The sequence below is a fragment of the Macrobrachium nipponense genome, chromosome 24, assembly GCF_015104395.2.
Source record: "Macrobrachium nipponense isolate FS-2020 chromosome 24, ASM1510439v2, whole genome shotgun sequence".
Lineage (NCBI taxonomy): Eukaryota > Metazoa > Arthropoda > Malacostraca > Decapoda > Palaemonidae > Macrobrachium > Macrobrachium nipponense.
In genome coordinates, this window is record NC_061091.1 from 1,686,944 (window position 1) to 1,710,152 (window position 23,209).

The 23,209-nt window shown below is 38.0% G+C and overlaps 1 protein-coding gene across 1 annotated transcript in view; it reads left to right on the forward strand.

Annotated features, from left to right (window-relative positions):
* Positions 1-22,512, forward strand: part of LOC135204685 (uncharacterized) — a 57,740-nt gene extending 35,228 nt beyond the window's left edge. Inside the window, exons 3-10 of the mRNA XM_064234847.1 lie at positions 3,722-3,864; positions 5,909-6,095; positions 7,863-7,939; positions 9,696-9,928; positions 10,498-10,673; positions 15,150-15,266; positions 18,090-18,211; positions 21,063-22,512. Coding sequence (XP_064090917.1) covers positions 3,722-3,864; positions 5,909-6,095; positions 7,863-7,939; positions 9,696-9,928; positions 10,498-10,673; positions 15,150-15,266; positions 18,090-18,211; positions 21,063-21,971 — 1,964 coding nt within the window. The 3' untranslated portion in view covers positions 21,972-22,512. The remainder of the gene's footprint in view (positions 1-3,721; positions 3,865-5,908; positions 6,096-7,862; positions 7,940-9,695; positions 9,929-10,497; positions 10,674-15,149; positions 15,267-18,089; positions 18,212-21,062) is intronic.
* The last annotated feature ends 697 nt before the right edge of the window (positions 22,513-23,209 follow it).

The window sequence follows — 23,209 nt, forward strand, 5'->3', positions numbered from 1 at the left end:
CTAGGGGTGAATTCTCTCTTATATCGTTCTGCCAATATGTTGCAAATTTCCTTTTTTTCATTCTTTAATCTCCCTTCAATTCTTAGAGGGCCTATTTCTATTCTTCTTTTATTCATCTTCTTCGCATATGAGTATAATAGTTTGGGGTTTTGCTTGATATTTAATAGGGTTTTTTCTTCCAAGTCCCGTTTTTCATTTTCTTTTGATTGTATAATCTTTTGTTCTGCATTTTCTATCTTACTTTTTAGTTCTATGACTTTCCATGCATTTTTTCTTTTGCAAGACCTTTTTTCCACTTTCTGATTTTCTGGAACAAGATCCTTCTGTCTCTTGGTATGCATGACTGATGTTTACTTTTCTTCTTCGGTATATATTTATCCACTATTTTCTCTAATATTTTATATAATATCTCCGTATTTACCCTTACATCATCACTTACGAAAATGTTATCCCAATCTTTGTTTAATTCTTCATTTATTTCTGACCATTTTATATTTTTACTGTAGAAGTTGTATTTTCCATATCCTTCCCACTTTTTCATTTCTTGCTTATCTCTGTTTTCACTTGCTTTGGAATGGACTGTTAATTCTATGACATTATAGTCTGAAATACTAGCATTATAAACTATTATTTCTTTAACATAATTCATCTCGTTCACAAATACTAGGTCTAAAGTATTTTCCTTTCTTGATGGCAGGTGATTTATTTATTGAATGTTGTATTCTAGTAGCATATCTAATAGCTTTTCGAATTGCCTCTTATCTTCTGCACTACTATTACTCTCTTTTTTATATGTATAAGTACATCCACAATCTCCTATTCGTTCTTTCCAGTCTACGAAAGGAAAGTTGAAGTCTCCAGATAGGAGAATAGTCCAGTCCTTGTGATTTCTACATATATTATCCAATTTTTCTATTATAAGGTCAAACTCTTTAGTATTAGGAGGTCTATATATTACTATGTTCATTAATTTTTCAGATTCAAATTCTACCGCTATTAGTTCACATTCTGAGTTACTATATTTCTCATGTATTTTTCCTTGTTTTTTGTCTTTCCCATATATTGCGGTTCCCCCTTGATTCCTATTTTTTCTATCTGATCTATAAGTTTGGAGCCCTTTTATTTGATCATCTTTCCCAGTCTCTTGAGAGCTTTAATCTATGCAGCAGAAGAACAAGAAGAAGGAGGAGGAGGAGGAAGAGAGAGAGAGAGAGAGAGAGAGAGAGAGAGAGAGAGAGAGAGAGAGAGAGAGAATCTAAGCAAAGGGGAAACAGGATTACGAAAGGAAGGGGAACGGACGGACAAACAAAACAATACAAATCCCAGTCTCAAGGAATTCTTCCTCTTCCTCCTTTGCAAATCGCTCGTCTCTCAATATACTTAAGAGCAGGGGTTCTTAACAAGGGGTTTGGTGGAGGGGTATCCATACCCCTTGCTGGTACGAGAACCACATGCTGGGGGTATGGGATTTGATCTCTATTTGATTTTAATGCGTCAGTGTAAGCATGGGTACATTTTGTAAATAGATAAATAAATTAATGCTATAAATTATTTTGATTTTCTTGTATGTTCTGTTCCTAGACACTGTTTAAAGAACGATAACATTAAAAAGTAAAATGCAATATAATACTGTTAAACTAAACTTAAGAAGCCTGGTAAAATGAAACAAACATTTTCTTACGTAAATTGAAAAGTAAAATACAATATAATACTGTTATCTTAAACTTAAGAAGCCTGGTAAAATGATATGGAAAAGAAATCTTACTTAAATTAAAAAGTAAAATGCAATATATTACTGTTAACTAAAAAAATCTTTTCTTACGTAAATTAAATAATAAATTGCAATAGAAAACTGTTAACTTAAATTTGAGAAGCCCGGTAAAAGTACAATACAAAAATCTTACTTTAATTATAAAGTAAAATGCAATATAAGACTGTTAACTTTAATTTAAGAAGCTCGGTAAAAGAACAATAAAAATACACTTAAGAAGCCTGGTAAAAGGAAAATGGGTAAATTAAAAAAGTAAAATACAATATAATACTGTTAACCTAAACATCAGAAACCTGGTAAATGACAAAAAGAAAATTCATATTACAGATTGTGACAAGTTCTTATGACGGCGACTAGAAACCATATATATGTAAATAAATATATATATATATATATATATATATATATATATATATATATATATATATATATATATATATATATATATATATATATATATATATATATATATATATATATATATATATATATATATATATATATATAAACAGACAACAAAATTCCTTTTCTTGATGTTTTAATAATCAGAGACACGACAGAATACAAATTTACCATATACAGAAAACCAACGTTCTCACTTTCATACATTCACTACTTTAGCTATCACGACATTGCTATCAAGATAGGTGTAGCCAGCAACCTGTTCTTAAGAGCCTTACGAATTTGTTCCCCAGTTTTCCTGGAAAAAGAATTTGAACTAATTCGTAAGCAACTTTCGTCTTTAAAGTATCCTGACCATATATTTGAAAAAGCAATTCACAAAGCAAACGTAATTTTCTACCGATCCCCTAAAGACAAGACCAGAGATACACCCAACAATAAAATAAAAATTCCACACCTGGACACGATTAATCACTTCCCCAGAGATTAATACAACACAAATGGTCAGTTAGGTATGGACAACAGAACTCAGCTATTTTCAACCATATAAATGAACACAACCACAGAATAAACTGGAATTTGTCACATATAATTTATAGCAGCAACTGCCAGTACAAGAGTCAAATGATGGAATCGGCCTTAATAAAAGAGAGGCAGGTAACGAACATCTCAAAAGGAGCATGGGATTCAGATACGATCGACAAGATTTTCATTCAACCAACGCTTAAGAGATTAAAGGGAGATTATCAGTGGGGGTGACCTAAATTGGCTTGCCTGTGGATGGACCTCTTGGTATAAATACCACCTTTTCTGTAAACTTTTCTCATTCATCTACCTGAAGAGGGAGACAGCAGTCTCTGAAATATAGTACTTTTCTCTCTATATTTTAGTGTTTTGTGGGCTTCTTTTATTATATATATATATATATATATATATATATATATATATATATATATATATATAAAACGCATCGCCTTCCACGATCAGAAGTCAATTTAATATATAAGATTCACTTCCTTGAAAACAACTAAGTCTCATATTACGGCGAGAGATTTTTCGAATTAACCTCCTTATTGAAATCGGCCAGTTAATTAAATTCTCAAAAAAGACCCAGAGAAGACTCTATGGAAACCGTGTTTTTCATGTTGGATATTGGAATGGAATTAAAGAGTCTGGGCCAGCGGCCGAGCACTGGGACCTATGGGGTCAGTCAGCGCTGGAAAGGAAAGTGAGAGGAAAATCTCGGAGGGTGGATAGCAAGATGGAAGAGAGAGAATATATATTGTAAACATTAGGGGTTTTGTTAGAATATACCCAACAGCTTCGTCCTCCAGGACCGCTTCTTGGGGCGTTTAGCGAGGCAATAAACGCTCCAAAAAGAGCTCCAATGCAGGACGAAGTTGTTGGGCTCATCCTAACAAAATACTTTTCAGTTTTCTATGGAAATACAATTGAATACCGTATCTTCGTGTCTAAGATTACCAGTACTGTATGCGTCTGTGTGTTTTGTGTTATGTGACCTGCTTATCCATTCATCTCTCTTTCCAGAGGTCAACGAATTAGATGGGGAGGCAGACTTTCGATCTATTCGGCTTCACTGGAAGTACGACAGGGCCGTTCCAGGACGGTACCACTTCATCGTGACCTACTGCGAGGACCAGTCTTGGGGGAAATACAGGTGTAAAAAGCAGGTGCGTAGCCGTTTAATGAATGCTGACAGTTAACCGCGTAATGGTGTCCTAAACACCTCCATAATTGCTGCCTCGTTTGAATCCCATAACTGGTCGTATCATCTGTTACCAAAAAGTGGTAGTCCTTAGCAGCAAAGGCATTCACACACACACATACAAATATATATACATATAGGTATATATCTGTGTGCATGTATGTATGTATACATATATATGAAACCAACACTAGCACACACACCCCCCCCCCCCCCACCAAAGCTGTAAGCAGAGAACAGACCCACCTCAAGTAGAGCAGTAATCGCATTACCAAGCGCTGCGTCCCATCTGAGAACTCCTCTCCTTCTCTCTCTCCCTCTCTCCGTCCCTTTGTCGCAAAATATTCGGAATGTCAACCCCAGGGATTAGGGAGGGGCACGAAGCTCGGGAAACAGCTCCCCCCTTCCCCCCTTTTCCCCCTCCCCCAACCCCCCCCTCTTTCTCATAGTTTTAGAACGTCATGGAAATCGCCCGATTAAAAAGTTAAACACAAAAGTTCTCTTGATATTTGTTTTCGGGTCGTAATGTGAAAAGTTGGGTATTGTAACGTGTGGATGACAGAGAGAGAGAGAGAGAGAGAGAGAGAGAGAGAGAGAGAGAGAGAGAGAGAGAGAGAGGAGATCATGTAATTCAGAAAAGAATAAGGTATTGTGCATGTAACTGCGTGTGACGTTTACAGAAACATAATGATGGGATTTATGAAAGAAAAAAATTTAATTGGTGTAAATTTGCAAATTAAAGAGGACGAGAGAGAGAGAGAGAGAGAGAGAGAGAGAGAGAGAGAGAGAGGGTGGTTTTCTTGGATTGAGTTTTACCTGTGTTTGTTAGAGATTTAAAATGTTTCTGTTTTACCATTTTTTGTAGTGAATTAATTTTTGGTTATTTGAACAAAAAATATGATTAAATTCGGTTATTTTAACCAAATATATATAAAAATCGGTTATTTTAACCAAAAATTGATGAAAATTGATTGTTTTAACCCAAAATTTAAGAAAATTGTTATAACCAAAAAATTATGGAAATTGGTTATTTTAACCAAAAAATTATGAAAATCGGTCACTTTAACCAAAAATTGGTGAACATTGATTATTTTAACCAAACATTCGGTGAAATTCGGTCATTTCAACTAAAATTTGATTCTGAATTTCATTTGTATTATCCTGAGGTTCGTTAGAAAGGTACCTTTGTCAAATATTACATAAATATTACATAAATTTCATATATGCAATTTTAATAACATCTGTATCAATTTTAATAACATCTGTATTAATGTTTTTTTTAACTTAATTTCGCCAGCATTCGATTCAACTCTCTTTAATATCATCTTGTAATTAATGGACGAACGAATTTTAATATTGCTTACAGATGACTTTCCTTAATCATTTTATGTATAAGCAGGATGTGCGCACGCACATATAGACATCCATCCACACATACATACATAAATATATATACACGTTTATTATATTATTATTATTATTATTATTATTATTATTATTATTATTATTATTATTATTATTATTATTATTATCATCCATACCGTCCAAAATGACGGTAATATAAGTCCCAAAGTTTGGATGAAGGTAGTAAATTCATTCTGCATTCTTATCAAAGTTTAGTGGTTTTACCTATGTCTGTACAGTTACGTAAAGAAATATATAAATAAACATCGTATATTATATATCTGAAGTTTTTGTTATTATTATTATTACTATTATTATTATTATTAAAACAATCCTCATAGTAGCACGAGTCTTCAAATGGAGAAACAAATCCACAGTTATGAAAATGTACATATACTTAAATTAAAAACTTTAAGGATAACTTTCAGGAATCAGACTGATACGGGGAACCGAACAGATTCCCGAAAGTCATCCTTAAAGTTTTGAGTCTAAATATATGTACATTTACATAACTGTGGATTTGTTTCGCCATTATTATTATTATTATTATTATTATTATTATTATTATTATTATTATTATTATTATTATTATTATCACATTTCAGGAAGTCCAAGAGAGCAACTCTATCCACTCGGCGAGTTCGGACAAGAAATATCGAGTGTTCGAAACCGTGATCGCTGGGCTTCGGATGTCGACCAACTACACACTGGAAGTGACGCCCGTCCTGGAGGGCGAAAATTCAAATCGCGGACGAGCGTTCGGACGAGAGATCATCATACGGACGAAAGGATGTAAGATAACTCGGCGAAATTTGTCGTTGGAATCACGATGGGTCGGTCTTAGTGACCTTTTAATTCCTTATATCTATTTAGGTCGGCCTTAGCGAGCTTTTAATTGTCTTAGTGAACAGGTTACTTTTGTTAGTTACTTGTATTTATTTATTTTTTATTTATTGCAATCAATACAATTTGCATTTGTAACAGCACTTTTATACCACTTTACAAAACAGCACAATCATTTTTACACGTAAATCTCAAAACATGTTTACATCATTGCCTTTAATTACTAGTGACAGTTACATAAAATTAAATTTAAAAAATTTACATTAAGTCTCAAAACACTTTTACATACAGACATCATTCATTTAAATTACTGGTGACATTTGCTTAAAATAAAATAAATAGAATACCAAGGACACGTTCTCTGCAGATTTTCTCGGTAAACCGTCTGCGAATACATTAATAAGGTTTACAGTATAAGGCTTTTGTCAGCAAAACAGGGGAAACAGGGTAGCCGAACAACATTTCCTTGAAATGGCAGACGACAACATTCAGGAAGACATGAAGGAGCCATGGCAGCTGAGCCCAGTCTCCAATGGTACGAATTAAGACTGAAGACAGCACAGGGATGGGAATACCTTTAGAGTATCGTAGACTCATAAACTTGTCCTTCAACAAGCTTAAGTCTGGATGCGAGCAAGATTTAAAACATGCTAAAATCTATGGGCAAATAGAGGCTTGTTTCACCAATGAAAATTAAAATAGATATATTCTATTTTGTGTTAAAATCTATGGTCAAATAGAGCCTTGTTTCACCAATGAAAATTAAAATAAATATGTTCTATTTTGTGTTAAAATCTATGGTCAAATATAACCTTGTTTCACCAAGTAATATTAAAATAAATATGCTATATTATGTGCTAAAATCTATGGTCAAATAGAGCCTTGTTTCACCAACGAAAATGAAAATAAATATGTTATATTTTGTGCTATTATCTATGGTCAAATAGAGCCTTGTTTCACCAATGAAAATTAAAATAAATATATTCTATTTTGTGTTAATATCTACGGTCAAATATAGCCTTGTTTCACCAAGTAATATTAAAATAAATATGTTATATTTTGTGCTAAAATCTTTTGGCAAATATAGCCTTGTTTCACAATCGAAAATTAAAATAAATATGTTATATTTTGTGTTAAAATCTACAGTCAAATAGAGCCTTGTTTCACCAATGAAAATTAAAATAAATATATTCTATTTTGTGTTAAAATCTACAGTCAAATAGAGCCCTTTTTTCACCAAGTAATATTAAAATAAATATGCTATATTTTGTGCTTAAATCTACGGCCAAATAGAGCCTTGTTTCACCAAGTAATATTAAAATAAATATGCCATATTTCTTCAGAAATAACTGTTCTGTACTGCTTAACATGCACATTATTTATTTTCTACATTTTCATTCTAATAAATACATAAAAAATATCCCATCAAGGAAAATTAAAATGAATACGCTATATTTTATCAGGAATAATTGTTCTGTACTATTTAATAAGCACATTATATATATATTTTTTTAACATTTTCATTTCAATAAATAAATAATAAATATCCTGTACTAAAATTCATGTATCTGTAACTCAACATATAAAAGAGAGAGAGAGAGAGAGAGAGAGAGAGAGAGAGAGAGAGAGAGAGAGAGAGAGAGAGAGAGAGAGAGAGTACTAATTAAGAATAACTGGTTCAGAAGGGCATTTAATAAAAAACATCCCTTAATTCAGTTTCAGCCAGAGCTACTAACTGCCTAGCAAATTCAAGCGTCGTGGAAGTCGAGACGGGTCCGCACTTCGGTGGTAAGGTAAGTTGCAGAGAGAGAGAGAGAGAGAGAGAGAGAGAGAGAGAGAGAGAGAGAGAGAGAGAGAGAGAGAGAGAGAGAGAGAGAGAGAGACTGTGTTGATGTCTGTAGGATGTTTCCATTATTCAAGGATTAGATAAAATTTAACAAAGAGAGAGAGAGAGAGAGAGAGAGAGAGAGAGAGAGAGAGAGAGAGACTTTTGCTGTCTGTAGAATGTTCCTATGCTTCAAGGATTGTATAAAAATTAAGAGAGAGAGAGAGAGAGAGAGAGAGAGAGAGAGAGAGAGAGAGAGAGAGAGAGAGAGAGACACTCAGTGTTGATATCTGTATCATACATTCATACATCTGTTATTTAAGGATTTGATAAAAATTAACAGAGAGAGAGAGAGAGAGAGAGAGAGAGAGAGAGAGAGAGAGAGAGAGAGAGACTGTGTTGATGTCTGTAGAATGTTCCTATGCTTCAAGGATTGGATGAAATTTTACAGAGAGAGAGAAGATACACTTTGTTGATACCTGTATCGAACATCTATGCTTTTAGGACTGGATAAAAATTAAGAGAGAGAGAGAGAGAGAGAGAGAGAGAGAGAGAGAGAGAGAGAGAGAGAGGCGTTGTGCCACCTGTATACTGTTTCAAGGATTGGAAAGAATTAACAGAGGGAAAGAGACAAACCGACTTCGCCAACCATTACTACCTAAGCCAAGTTCAGAAAAGGGTCGCGCCAGACATATACACAGATGCGAAAAAATGATTAACCGAAATGGGGCGTCGAGTGGCCGAAGGTCAAAGTTCGCCGTTGACCAACGGGGCGCGAACCACTTTGACAATTCCAGCCGGTAATTGATTCCTACCCGCTCCCCATCCTGATGCCGGACATCCGATCTGGGTCCTTTGCCTTAGGGAGGTATAAGGTTCAAGAGTTGCTAGGAGTGTAAGCTGAACTGAGAGAGAGAGAGAGAGAGAGAGAGAGAGAGAGAGAGAGAGAGAGAGAGAGAGAGAGAGAGAGAGAGATCTGAAGAATGACTCTATACTTCGAGGGAGGAATGGAAAATTTGAGAGAGAGAGAGAGAGAGAGAGAGAGAGAGAGAGAGAGAGAGAGAGAGAGAGAGAGACTCATGAATTCTTATAGGTGACATTACAAAAATGATTAAGTAAATACTGAAACTGAGAAAAAATAGTTGGATTAGACTAAAGTGACAATCATCCTAGAACTCTTTTATTCCCTGAGATATCTGGAGACGGTTCATAAGCTCACTTTTACAGACACAGAACCTTTTTTTAAACCTCCCCAACAATCAATCCTTTCTAAGCAGATACCTGAAGAAGGGGCAGACGGGCCCCGGCTATGTAGCACAACGCAGGGTCGAACTTTTCCCTTTCTTTAAATCATGACCTGTCAAAACTTTATTAAAAGAGTTACCAGAATATAAACGCGAGAGGTCTCCAAAGGGAAAGCAGCCTGTAGAGAGAGAGAGAAGTTGCAGGAAAAGGTGATAAATAAATAAATGAATAAATAAATAAATATGAGGGGGATGGAATATAAAACCGATATACCTGAAATTCAGGAGACGTCAGCAGTAGAAGCTGAGAGCAGGAATGCAATTGCTCCTTGCTTAAACAATTGGAGATCAGAAGATACCACAAGAGCACTAGACAGACTATTGCATATTTCAGTCGTAGCCAAGACGAAACTCCTCGCGCACGAAAACGTCAACAAAACCCTCACGAACCCTCTTATATCTTCACTTCTCTCCCCCCAGATATCTGTGGAAGGCACGGAAGACCCCCGCTGCAGTACCAAGGGCGAGAGAGAGAGCGTGAAGACGTCTTACCTCCTGAACATCGACCACAACGTCTGCGGGAGCGATATCCAGAACACGTCGGTGCAGACCTTCATCATTGTCCAGGAGAACCTGCCGATTCTGACCCACTCCACCAGGAGGTTTTTGGTCATGTGTAATTACGTCCCCGAGACCTTCACCGTCAGAGCTGGGTAAGTAAGGGCGCCTGTTTACTCAATATCACCATCACTGTGGTGAGGCTCATTGTCACTGTCAGTGTCAATATTACAGGGCTTTCTGTTTTTAATCAAAGTTTTTTTTTTTTTTTTTTTTTTTTTAAGCTGACTCTTGTCACATCTGTCATGAAAGTACATCCTTTTTATGTAAAGGTCGTATATATATATATATATATATATATATATATATATATATATATATATATATATATATATATATATATATATATATTAGCTGACCAACCTGGTGCTGCCCAGGAAAACTGAATGGCAACTGATAAACTCTCTCCTTCTCTCTCTCTCTCTCTCTCTCTCTCTCTCTCTCTCTCTCTCTCTCTCTCTCTCCTTTCCACATTGCCCAGCATTTTTGACGTTTTATATTTTACTATTCGTTGCAGCGACCTCGTTTGACCTATGCTCATACATATGAGGTATGAGGCGACCTCATGAAACCTCTGTTTATACATGTAACAAATACTAATTACAAAATGGAACTGACCTGATCTGACCCATGCTGAAGACACACTTTTTTGGATACTCTACAGGGTCAACCTGCCTGAGGACATCAACAACGTCGGAGACGGCCTCTCGCCCGTCGACCAGTCCATCTTCGAGGTCGATCCTTCGGAGCTGTTCGACTCCGCCAACAACCTGTTCGATTCTCGTCTCTCGGAGGAGGTGGGGAGGGCTCTCAAGATGTCTGCTGGTGAAAAGAACAAAGGTAGGAATTTATTTTTACTCAAGTTTTCCTTCTTTTTTTTTTTCTCTCATCTCACCTGGCCTTGGTATGGATGAATTGCCAAAGACTTTCAGACCCTTTTAGGGTTTTCCATAAGACTTTCCCGCTCCCCCCCCTCACCCAAGTAAGCCAAAATTAATTTACGCAGTACCCCACCACCCAAAAATTGCCAACCCTCAAAGACAGCCGTGTGTTCCACCCTCCTGATGCCTAATGAAGAACTTCAAATACAAAAACCAAGAGTAAGTTGACACAATGGGCCTTTTGTGGCCGAAACTGTCCTCCTCCATAAAAGTGCTGAGGGCGGATGCGGTGAAAAGGGGTAACTCAAAGGATCCGCTTGGAAGGATCCTGCTGATGAGTGCAGATATAGGACATCAAAGGAGACGCGTCCAGAGATTGCTAGAATTAGATAGGAGGTAGGGAGAAGAAGAGGAGGAGGAGGAGGAGGAGGAGGAGGAGGAGGAGGAGGAGGAGGAGGTGGAGGCGGAGGAGAAGTGGAGTGGAGTGGAGGAGGAGGAGATGGCCAATGTAGGAAGTGGAGGAGTGGTGAAGGAGGAGGAAGAGGAGGCGTGGACTGGAGTGGATGTGGGAGGTGGTGGAGGAGGTGGGAGGGGATTGAGGAGGAGATGTAGGAGGTGGAGGGAGAGATGTAGGAGGCATAGGAGGAGGAGGAGGAAAGGGAGGAGGGGAAGATGTAGGAGGTATAGGAGAAGGAGGAGGAGTGGGAGGAGGGGGAGGAGGTGGAGGAATATACTAAAGAAGAACTTTGAAGACTGGGAGGGAGATGAGAAGAGGATCCAGATACAAGAGATGAAAAATAGAGACCTGGAGAGAGAGAGAGAGAGAGAGAGAGAGAGAGAGAGAGAGAGAGAGAGAAATGCTTCAAAGAAGGACGTGCTGAAGGAGGAGAGAGTGAACAGGGAGAAGAAGTAACTAGAAAGAAGAACAGTTAGAATTACAAGAGTAAGTGGACGTACATAGAAGAAAGAGGACACAAAGAAGATCAATACAGAAAAATACCGAAGAAATGGAACAAGGAGGAACAGAGCAGGAAAAAGAATAAACAATAAGAAAATACAATTGTTATTTACAAAGACTAGAAACGAAATTAAATTGGGCATTATTGGCAATAAGGACAATTCTCAACTTCAAAAGGGTCACTAAGAGACAGCAACACCCCCACCACGAAAATTGCACCTGTCAGCATTTTTTACCAAGAGATATCTCGAGAACGGATGAACGCTTTTGAGATGGCATGATGGCATTCACTTTTAGTGGAAGCATTCACTGGGTGATTCCCGCCGGATGATAGGCTGTGGGTGAATGAAGAAAAGGAAAAGCCAGCATTAGGAGATGTTCAGCCTTAGGAGAGATGGTAATCGGCTAAGTGGTCCGGTAAAACTAAGATGTACTTTTCGCGTTTGTAGGTCTTTCTAGTTTCTGAACGAAAACATTTACTAATGAATATTTCTCTTACTTATAATTCTTCCCTCCACGGATTATTATGTACCAGAGAATTAAGTTTTTTTTTAAGTAATACGAACCCTCCCGCTTACTAAGCATATGAATGATACACCGAACATCTGGGTATCACAGAGTAAACGGCGCCTTAACCTCATCTTGTCCTAATCCAGGATTTTTCTGAGTAATCCCTGAAAAACTAGATCCTTCTTCGTGGGATTAACTAAGCGTGGCATTTTAAGAAGGATTTGTTCTTTAAGGTCCACAATAATATACTGATGGAAGCAGTAGTAAAATTTTCTAAAACTATGTAAAAGCTTTCGAACCCGAGGGCAACCATTCTTGAATTTTTTTTGTCTTGTTTACCTTCATATATTTTGTTAAATTGTTCATTCGACTGAAGATGAACCCAAGGTAGGGTTCGATAGCTTTTACATAGTTTTATAAAATTTTATAAAAATACTGTTTCCATCAGTATATTATTGTGCCCTCGTAATTGAGTTTGCTACCCAAAGAAGGATATGTTGCAGCCGACAGCAATGAAATTATCTTTCTACGTTGAAAAGTTTTATCATTGATCATTGCTACTTATTAAAGTGCATCACTATCACGAGACTAATTGCTATTTATTTTCTTATCACTTACACCTCTAGCCCAGGCCAGATTTTGGAGTGAACACGGTCACATATACAAAACTTTCATAATAATTTGCAAGAGACCAACGTTCTGCGTAATACGCCTTAACAACAAGAAGTAACCATTCTTTTCTGTAGAAGCGTAGGATTCGCAATGCTCCTGCGAAATATCTTAGACAATTTCTGTTTTTCAGAACATTGTGTGTGGTCTCTCTCTCTCTCTCTCTCTAGAACAATAGTTTTAAAATTATATAAATCACTGACTGTTTTGTGGAAAAAATAAAACAATTAGTGTTTTAAAATTATTTAAAACAATTAGTGTTTTAAAATTATTTAACTCTAAAACAATTAGTGTTTTTAAAATTATTTAAAACAATTAGTTTTTAAAATGATTTAAAATAATAAATGTTTTAAAATTATTTAAAACAATTAGTGTTTTTAAAATTATTTAAAACAATTAGTTTTTTAAAATGATTTAAAATAATTAGTGTTTTAAAATTATTTAAAACAATTAGTGTTTTAAAATCATTTAAAACAATTAGTGTTTAAAAACGATTTAAAACAATTAGTGTTTTAAAATTATTTAAAACAATTAGTGTTTTAAAATTATTTAACAATTAGTGTTTAAAAACTATCTAAAACAATTAGTGTTTTTAAAATTATTAAAACAATTAGGTTTTTTAAAATGATTTAAAATAATTAGTGTTTTAAAATTATTTAAAACAATTAGTGTTTTAAAATTATTTAAATCACTGACTGCTTTGTAAAAAAAAAAAATAAAAAATAAAAATAAAACTACAACAGGCCTAACACAATATAATCATGACGGCTCCCAAACCCGCATCAGGATTACGGTCGACGATTCTTAAAAAGAAAAGAAAAGAAGAAAAAAAAAAAAAATCGCCCTGCAGGAGCGCATTAGGCCGCTTAGGGGTTGAATGGATATCCCATTCAGGGAGATAATATGATAAGGTCCAGGGAAGAAAAAGTCGGTAATAGGATGGCTGATGAAGAGGATGATTTTACGACAAAATACGCCATTCTGTTTCATCAAATTTCTGTTCAAGAGGACGCATTTCGAAAGTTCTCCCATTCCTTCCAAACGGGCAAACATTTCGGTATGTATTTGTTCATCCATACTGTTTTGTTTGTGTGGTGTTTTGACGTTGCGGGGAACCAGTATTTATTCAGCAACGGGACCAACGGCTTTACCTGACTTCCGAACCACGTCGAGAGTGAGCTTCTATCACCAAGAATACACATCCGTAACCACTCAGTGGAATGCCCGAGAATCGAACTCGCGGCCACCGAGGTGGCAGGCCAAGACCATACCGATCACGCCGCTGAAGCGCTGTTCATCCATACTGACCTCTTTACCACTTCTACAGATTTCTCACCCTTTCAGTTATTTCAACTCCATCTCTGCGCAAACACTTCCTTTTGACAGCCTCAACATGTTGTAGTTTGGATACAGAGGAGTTGCCTCAACAATCCATTCCTACATTCCAGCTTTGGCTTTGTAGAAACCCCAGTTCTCTTCCAATGTTTTAGTAGATACTTTGCTTCCCTTCCTCTTTCACCTGTTCTGTGAATCGCCTCTTAGCTGGTTACATGACCAGTCCTTAAAATTTGAGACTTTTCCAGACGGCACATATTCCCGAACTGTAACGGAGTACCAGCCATCCCATAAAAACTAACCGTAGAATCTTCTTGAAAATAATCTCATGTTTCACACACCTAAGAAAAGAGTCACCTGAAGAATGACTGTTTGAACTAACCTAACCTAACGTAGGGGCATGGCCAAAAAAACCGGGGCTGGTGCAATGATAGTATACATCCCATGAATTTGCTTCTCTGGCAGTTTGCGGTACTATATCCAACCAAGATTGAATGACCAAATTGCCTGAGGGAGCCTGATACCCTATACAACTGTTTGTACACACACTCACGCACACACACAACATTTATGCTCTCTCTATATAAAATTTTTGCTCTCTCTATATAAAATTTGAACAAGTAATCTTTCTACTGCCAAAAATGTTGCAGTAACTATGCAATACAAGTACTGTCACTGACAACTTTATCATGTACAACCACTCACAAATTATCATATATATATAATAAATATAAATATATATATTATAAATATAAAATATATATATATATATATACCACCAATATAGTGTACATAAATATATATATATATATATATATATATATATATATATATATATATATATATATATATAATATATATATATACATACACACTTAGTATACATGAATGTGAGAAGATAGCAATGAAAATAGAGAAGTATCTATCTTTTTGATCAAATTAATTCCTATATCTTTTTTACAGAACCGAAGATGTGGGCTCACCTTGTGATCATGGTCATCCTGGTGATGGCGGCAGTCGTGGGTCTGTCATGCGCAGTGTGGCACTTCGCTCGCCACGCCAGAACGAACAACAGGCAAGGTAATGAGAGAGAGGGAGAGAGAGTGAGAGAGAGAGAGAGAGAGAGAGAGAGAGAGAGAGGCAGAAGAAAATCACAGAAAAGAAAACGGAATCAAGTAGTGGGAAGGAAGCTAGCCACGTGACGTCATCCAGCTCAGATGACGTCAAAAACAGCCGGTTGAGTTGAGCGGGACATATTACTAATAAATATACGGAGAGAGAGAGAGAGAGAGAGAGAGAGAGAGAGAGAGAGAGAGAGAGAATTAAGGGAGTATCGGGAAGGAAGGCAGGACAATCAATGGCAATATGTTTTCACAGAGGCTGCTGATTCGCAAGAAATTTTTGAGAGAGAGAGAGAGAGAGAGAGAGAGAGAGAAACTACCAGTAGCCATGTAGTAGGCTAAGGTAAGTGCCCAAAACTGCCTGAAAAAAAGGGGGACCAAACATCCAGCCCGTGAAATCGATTCCTTCCCGTCTGCCAGGCAGGAAAATTGTCTGGACAAAAACCTCATTCGCTCATCATTGAAGACTTTCCAAGAAGTCATTACTCTCACGATCTACCAGACTTTTCACGACGGCGATGCCTACACTATGCAATAACACACTGCGGCTACTACATGCAATTACACCAGAGGGTAATCCGGAATATTGTACTCACGCTTCGGGGATTCCAATAAGGATACTCAACGAGATATATAATACATAATTAAAGGACGTCGACTGCGAGCCAAGTTCACACTCCCCGCACATTCTATGGTTACCTGATTTACCGAAGGGATGTTGGTGAGGCAGAGGAGTTAAAGTTTAATGTACGTATTAGGAAATCCAGGTAGCACAGTGTATATTGATCTATGTCTGGCGGTAAGTGGCGACCCTACTGAAAGAAGGGTCCAGGATTCAACTGCTGGAAGGTTACGTCTTAGGAGAATAAGCTTATTATTATTATTATTTAAAGACGAATGTGGTAACTTTGCTACCATTGGAGTGAGTCTAGGTTATCCATTCTCCAGAGACTAGTCCTATGATTCGTGCCAAGGTTACCATTCTCCAGAAACTATAGTAGATTCACATCAACCCAGCATCAGATGTCTAGGCCCGTCCCTTACGACGCTCCTGATTGGCTGTTGATAAGGCAATCACATGGCTGGAAGCTCTCAGTCTCTCCCGAGAGTTCACATAGGCAGGATGCACGTTCCACCTTTCCTGAGGGATACGTCTTTTAAAAGTATCCTCCAGGAGAGGAGGAACGTACATCTTGCCTATGTGAACGCTCACGAGAGACCGAGAGCTTTCAGCCCTGCGATTGGCTTATCAACAGCCAACCAGGAACGTCGTAAGAGACTGGCCAAGGCATCATATGCGCGGTTGATGTGAATCTACTATAGTAATATTAGTCGTATCTGGGTTAACATTCTCCAGAGACTAGTAAAAACGAATAATATTATGCCAAAGAACATACATTTCTACAATGGTCTGGAATCTAATGGAATATGAAAATTAGGCCAAAGGGCAAATGCTGGGGCCTTCGAGGTCATTTAGCGTGGAAAGGGAGATTGAAAGGTGTTAAAGGTGTGGGAAGAAAGATGAAAGGAAAACAAGGCATGATCCGACATCCAGCTTACTCGGGGCTCGTGCTAAAATCTACGGTCAAAAACAGCGTTGTTTCACCAACGAGAATTAAAATAAGTATGCTCTATTTTTTATTAGAAATAATCATTATTCTGTAGTGTTTAATGTGCACATTATTATTTTTTTTTCATTTTCAATCTAATAAATGAATCGTACAAACTAGTTTGTAGGCTTACTCCCCGAGTAAGCGTAAATATGAACGGAGGTATAGTTAAAAGATGGCACGGGTAGCAGCTACCCCCAATACAGGATACAGCAGTCTGTTTCTCTCTGAAATCAATTTTGTAATTACCAACGGCGCAGTGGGGTTTCTCAGGTAAGAAAGAATCCATATGAAATCAAATGACAGATTCTGTTGAGGGCAATTAAATCCGAAAGGTATATGATATAATAAAGTCAAGTCATCCTTTGATCTTTGGCACAAATTGCCACTTGTTAAAGAGGGGGCCGGTGAAAGGGGGGTGGTATTCAGGGGGAAATTACAAGCTAGTCGAAAGAGCAACCAGGAAGCTTCTAACTCCTCCAGCTGAGATTAAACCCCATCGAGCTCTTACTTCTAACGACCAGACGCAGCTAAATACAATTACCTACGAAGTTACAAACGAAAATCTTAGAATTTAGGCTAAAGACCAAGCACTGAGACCCATGAGGTCACTCAGAGCTGAAACGGAAATTGACAATAGACGGTTTGAAAGGTGTAACAGGACGAAAACCTCAAAGCAGTTGCACTATGAATCAATTGTCAGGAGAGGGTGGGAAGTAAGATGAAAGGAATATGAACGGAGGTACAGTAAACGGAATGAGAGGTGTTGCTGCAAAGAACCTTAAATATCGTGCACTGACGACACTACCTCCTACGGGGACACAGTATAAAAAAAAAGCTTGTCCTTATGCCTGAAAATTCAATTTACCAGTGAGGATGAGAGAGAGAAGCCTCGTCTAAGGACTAACATCAATTGCACCTGTTGCAAGGTTCGGGGGCTTATAAGTCTCATAAGTTGAGAAATATTACGCGTTTTGTATTTTTTTTACGAGAACGGCCCCCCCCCCCAAACTAACGATACGCGTTCAGAAAGTGGGCAATGTCTACTAGAATTGAAAACCTATAGTATTTGATTCTGGAAGCACTTGGCAACTGTTCCAATTCCGAGAGCTTATTATTATTATTATTATTATTATTATTATTATTATTATTATTCTTATTATTATTTGCAGGTTTCATGTCACCTCAGGAGGAACCCCGCGCCCTTGAGGAAACGAGTTCTATGGAAGCCGTCGTGAGGGATTACTCCACGGGGGACACCGCCCCCACCTGCGTGGAGAATCCAGTTGCCCTGGTCAGTGTCAAAGCCAAGGAGGAGGAAACGGACGCGTAAATACGAGGCAGTGTTGCCAGACAGGGGTCTTCGCTCTGGTTGTTGGCATCTATGAAGACTTCCTTTTTTTTTTTAAATTCATCTTCGTGGTTCCATAACTTTCAACAAAGTTTTCTCTTAGATTCCAGGGAAACTTCTGATGTACATTATGGGAATTTCATTCCTTTTTAGAATGTTAAAAGATTATGGGTTTTATTTGTTATTTTATATTCCCCTTCAAGGCTTCCTTATATTTTATGTATTCATTCTCGCTGCGATGAATCTTACGATAATTTTCTTTTGGGCATTGAAGCAATTCACTCGAGGGTTACACAGCATTTAAAAAAGGTTTATCACTTTATAAGCTTATCGTTTACTTTTGCTAATTTTCACGTCTTTATAAGAGATCAACCTTCAAGATGGTTATAATAACATAACTGTCATATACCAGTTTTAAGAATCACAGATATATTTCGTAGCGGTCTGGAACTTGTTACTTCTGCAAAGGGTTCGGTAAAGGTGGTTAATTCTATATTTCTGTCAAAGTTAATTCTATTTTTCTATAAAATATGGTTGAGGTGACTATTCATATTGCATTTCAAGGAATGGTGACTTGTCTATCTCAGATTCTCTGGGTTAAGGTGATTTTTTTTTTCTCAGAGGGAGAATAATTTTTCTTTCCCTTCCGGTGATTTTAGGGGGAATGTATAACCCACCCAGCTGGCAACACTGGACAATAAAGGCTGTCCCAATTCGTACATTGACACTTGTATTGAGATGCAAACTATAGTCTGTCCTTTTTTTTATATACATATAGTTGACGGTAAATATCCCCAACCAATATCACTAAAGTTAACTTTGATTAGCGGGGGCTGAAGTATAGTGCCCAGCACTGGTTACAGTGATATCGTCTGCGGATACTTACCGTCACTTTCCCCCCGAAAAATACACTATAAGTCTTGTAATATGAACGACTTGTGCTTGTATCGTTAGATGTTTTGTGCATAGATTTATGTTCCAACGCCATGTAAGTAGATATATTACTATGCAGTCTTTCAACTATTATTATTATTATTATTATTTTATTATTATTATTATTATTATTATTTTAATTTTTACAAACACTTTGGTATGTTTTGGATCTTCTCTTTATAAGGTATTACTACTACTGTGCTATAGTAGAATCACATAACCCGTGCATCTGATGTCTAGGCCAGTCCCTTACGACACTCCTGATTGGCTGTTGATAAGCCTAATACACGGGGCTGGAAACTCTCAGTCTCTCTCTCGAGAGAGTTCACAAAGGCAGGATATATGTCCCACCCCTCCTGAGGGATACTTTTGAAAGACATATCCCTCAGGAGAGGTGGAGCATAGATCCTACCCATACGAACTCTCGAGAGAGACTAAGAGAGTTTCCAGCCCTGTGACTGGTTTATCAACAGCCAATCAGGAGCGTCGTAAGGGACTGGCCTAGACATCTGATCCACGGGTGATGTGAATCTACTATATAGTCTCTGCAGTGTTATGATCATTGTCCGATTTCAAAGTTCTTGGTATGTTTTGGACACTTGATCTCTGATGCTTTTCATTAATGAGGGTCCTATCCATCCACGAGGCTGTCCTGTTTTGGGTTGTACTATATCTAGTTATCTGGGTTAATATTCTGCCTCTGTCACTTTGTGCTGTTAATAATTGTTGTTTCCTGCACTTGCTTCGTCGCGCTCTTCTGTTAAAATAAGGCGACTGTGTTGAGTAAACAATAGATTCAGACCATTTCTTTCTTTTATGATCCTCTCTGACGCGTAGACGAGAGAATTATTTGTATCTGTGATGAAAAAATACAGGTAATTCCATAAAGGAGATATGTTATCTATCACCGATAATGTCATAAGCGGCAAAACGTAAAGTGTACTTTCAACTTTACAAGTGATTTAAGCATCAATAACTTCAGAGTTACTTCTAAAAAATAAAACGATTGTTGTATATCCAACTTATTTCTTCCGTAATGGTGTGACACAACAAAGCGTGATCTGACCTCCAGCTTACTCGGGGCGCGTGCTAAAGTCTACGATCAAATAGAGTGTTGTTTCTCCACCGAAAATTAAAATAAATACGCTATATTTTATTAGAAATAATTGTTCTGTACTGTTTAACATGCGCATTATTTACTTTTTACATTTTCATTCTGATAAATAAATCGTAAATATCCTATCCTCAAATTCCTGTATTTCAACTCAACGCGAAACACATTTTTTAGACCTTTTTAGGCTCTTCCATAGACCTTTCCTACCCCTCAAAAGAAGGACAACAACAACAGCAAAGTAGTTTGTAGGCTTGCTCCCCGAGTAAGTTAAAATTGCATGAAGGGGTTTCACTGAAAAACTATGGTGGGATCTTTCCCCCCCTATATCTGCCACTACTGTTTTTTGTGGTTTATTTTTCCCAATATAACTTTCTTTTTTTTTCTTAAACTTCATCTTTTTCTCAGTCGGGTGACTTTCTCTTGCACGTTCAACCCACTGTTTTGAATGAGAGAGAGAGAGAGAGAGAGAGAGAGAGAGAGAGAGAGAGAGAGAGAGAATCCGTTTCCTGTCTAATCACTGAAGTTATCCTTTAAGTATATACTAAGACTTAAATTATCTGAGGAAAATCATGACCGTTAGTACACAAATTTATTTGTGTCGACCGTATGCCTTCTGACAGTTTATACTATGCATACGTCTTATTACTGTATACCTTTTACAAATCCACAAACGACTATTTCAAACATAAGTTAAAATAATTTTTTTTCGAATTAGCCTTCTTAAATAAAAAACCAGATACACTTCAGTTTCAGACAAGCTTCATGACTGGACCTGAGACAGTATCGGAGACCTTGTATGACCTAAGGGACGATCTTGACCCCGACCAGGACCTGGAAGACCTCTGTCGACCTCCAGCTGTCGAATCGCAGATCATTCATGACCTCGAGGTTGACCTGCCAGGACTGGGAGTCACTGACCTTTGCCAACTATCTGTCCATGACTTCAACGTCGCTGACATACCCAACGTTCACATGGGCACACTGCCCGACAGCCTGTGCTTCGATGCCCATGGGCATATCATTGACCTAGGGCAAGAGGAGCACATGCTGGAAGCAGTAGCGGCAGGAGGAGGTCATCCAGTCGAGACTTTTAACCCTTTGCCCATCATGGTAGGGCAGCCACCAGACATTGACTCCTTGACCTTTGACCCGCTACCCATCATTGACCTGCCACCGTCCCCCTTTGCTGACGAGTTCCCCCTGCCCCCAGACATTTACCATTCCCCCAATTCCTCCATCATCGTCCTGGACCCCTTAGCACTGCACCACCAGAGCCTGTTGCATCTTCCAGCCCCGCTGCTGGAAGAAGAACTCATGGTCGGCCCCTGCCCTCCGCCCATGTCCCTCCAGCACGTGCCACAGGCCTACTTCGAGGGCACCCTGCCCAGGGGCATCATACTCGACGAGGAAGACGACGACGTCTTCGAGAGCAGCAGCGACGGGGAAGGAGGAGGAGGAGGAGGAGGAGGACACCTTCCAGGGGATCTCGGGTTCCAGGAAGAAGAAGAAGAAGAAGGAGAAGAAGAAGATAGTGTCTTCGATCGTCACTTGAACGACGAAGACAGGGAAATAGCAATTAGCAGACATCCGTCCCTGGATCAGAACTGGAAACTGGGAGATGGAGATGGGCAACTGTTCCCGGCGTTTTCTCAGTGATTCCAGTTTCCAGTTCTCAGTCGAACGTCCCTCCTACCATAAGTATTCATAGACATGCACTCTGCAGGATACTCGACATTGTTTGTATTTCTTGCTAAGCAACGGCTGTTTATTTATTCTTTCACATGTGAATTCGTATTATTTATTTATTATAAATGTAGGTAAGATAGTCCGTATCATTTCCAGAGCTTGGCTTCAAAAATGATAATATGTTTATGTTGTGTGATTACTTGACGTACTCTCTCTCTCTCTCTCTCTCTCTCTCTCTCTCTCTCTCTCTCTCAATGCTTTGGTCTCCTTTCAATGACGGTTTTTATTTTGTCACTATAGCTAACTTCTTCAATAGGCAAGTTTCTCAACAGTTGCGAGTACACTCTGTCACTTGGAAAGAGTAAATGACACTCCCGGCTAACTTTCACTAAAAACATTCGCTGTTATCAAGTTTATGATGATATACTCAAGAACTTTCATAATTTTATTAACGAGCAAATGTTCTTTCCGATAAACTTGTAAACTGCGCAACACTCCCTGTAGTCTCATTAAATATATATATTCATAAACACTGTTAACACAAGGGCATATTCATTATCATACTCATGGCAGTGACTGCACATTCATCACGTTCTTGAATGCGTTTAAACACTCGGTATTCTTGAAGGAACGGAATATCGATTTCACATTCTTATGAGCAATTAGTGATGGCATTCTTCAATATATTTTATTATACTTGACTTCCTACTAAGGTGTAAGAACGTATTATCAAAGTTCCTCAAAGCACATGGTATAATGTGAGAAGTCTGTCAGGACAAGGTTAAGGAAAGTACGATGGGAAGAAAGAGAATATAAAAGGAGGTACAGCAAAAGGAATGAAAGAGGTTGCAGCTAGGGGACCGATGGAGGGGGGGGGGGCTGCAATGAGGTGCATGAACGGGACTATCTCGTCCCACGCCCACCAACCCCCCAACGAGGAATCGAGAAAATAGGAAGCCCTGCCGGAGGAAGCTGGTAATATCACTGCATCTAGCATCAGCTTACTTTCATGCCCATTACAGACTTGCTGGAGGCAACTGACACTGAGGAGATTCCCAAGATGCGGAAGCTGGTTTGAGCACATAGATAACAGTGCGAGTGAAATGGTTTCCTACTAATAACAGCAGCAACAATAATAATAATAATAATAATAACAATGAATCATGATTATCTTCAAATGATAACAAAGCAGAGATAAATGTTACAAC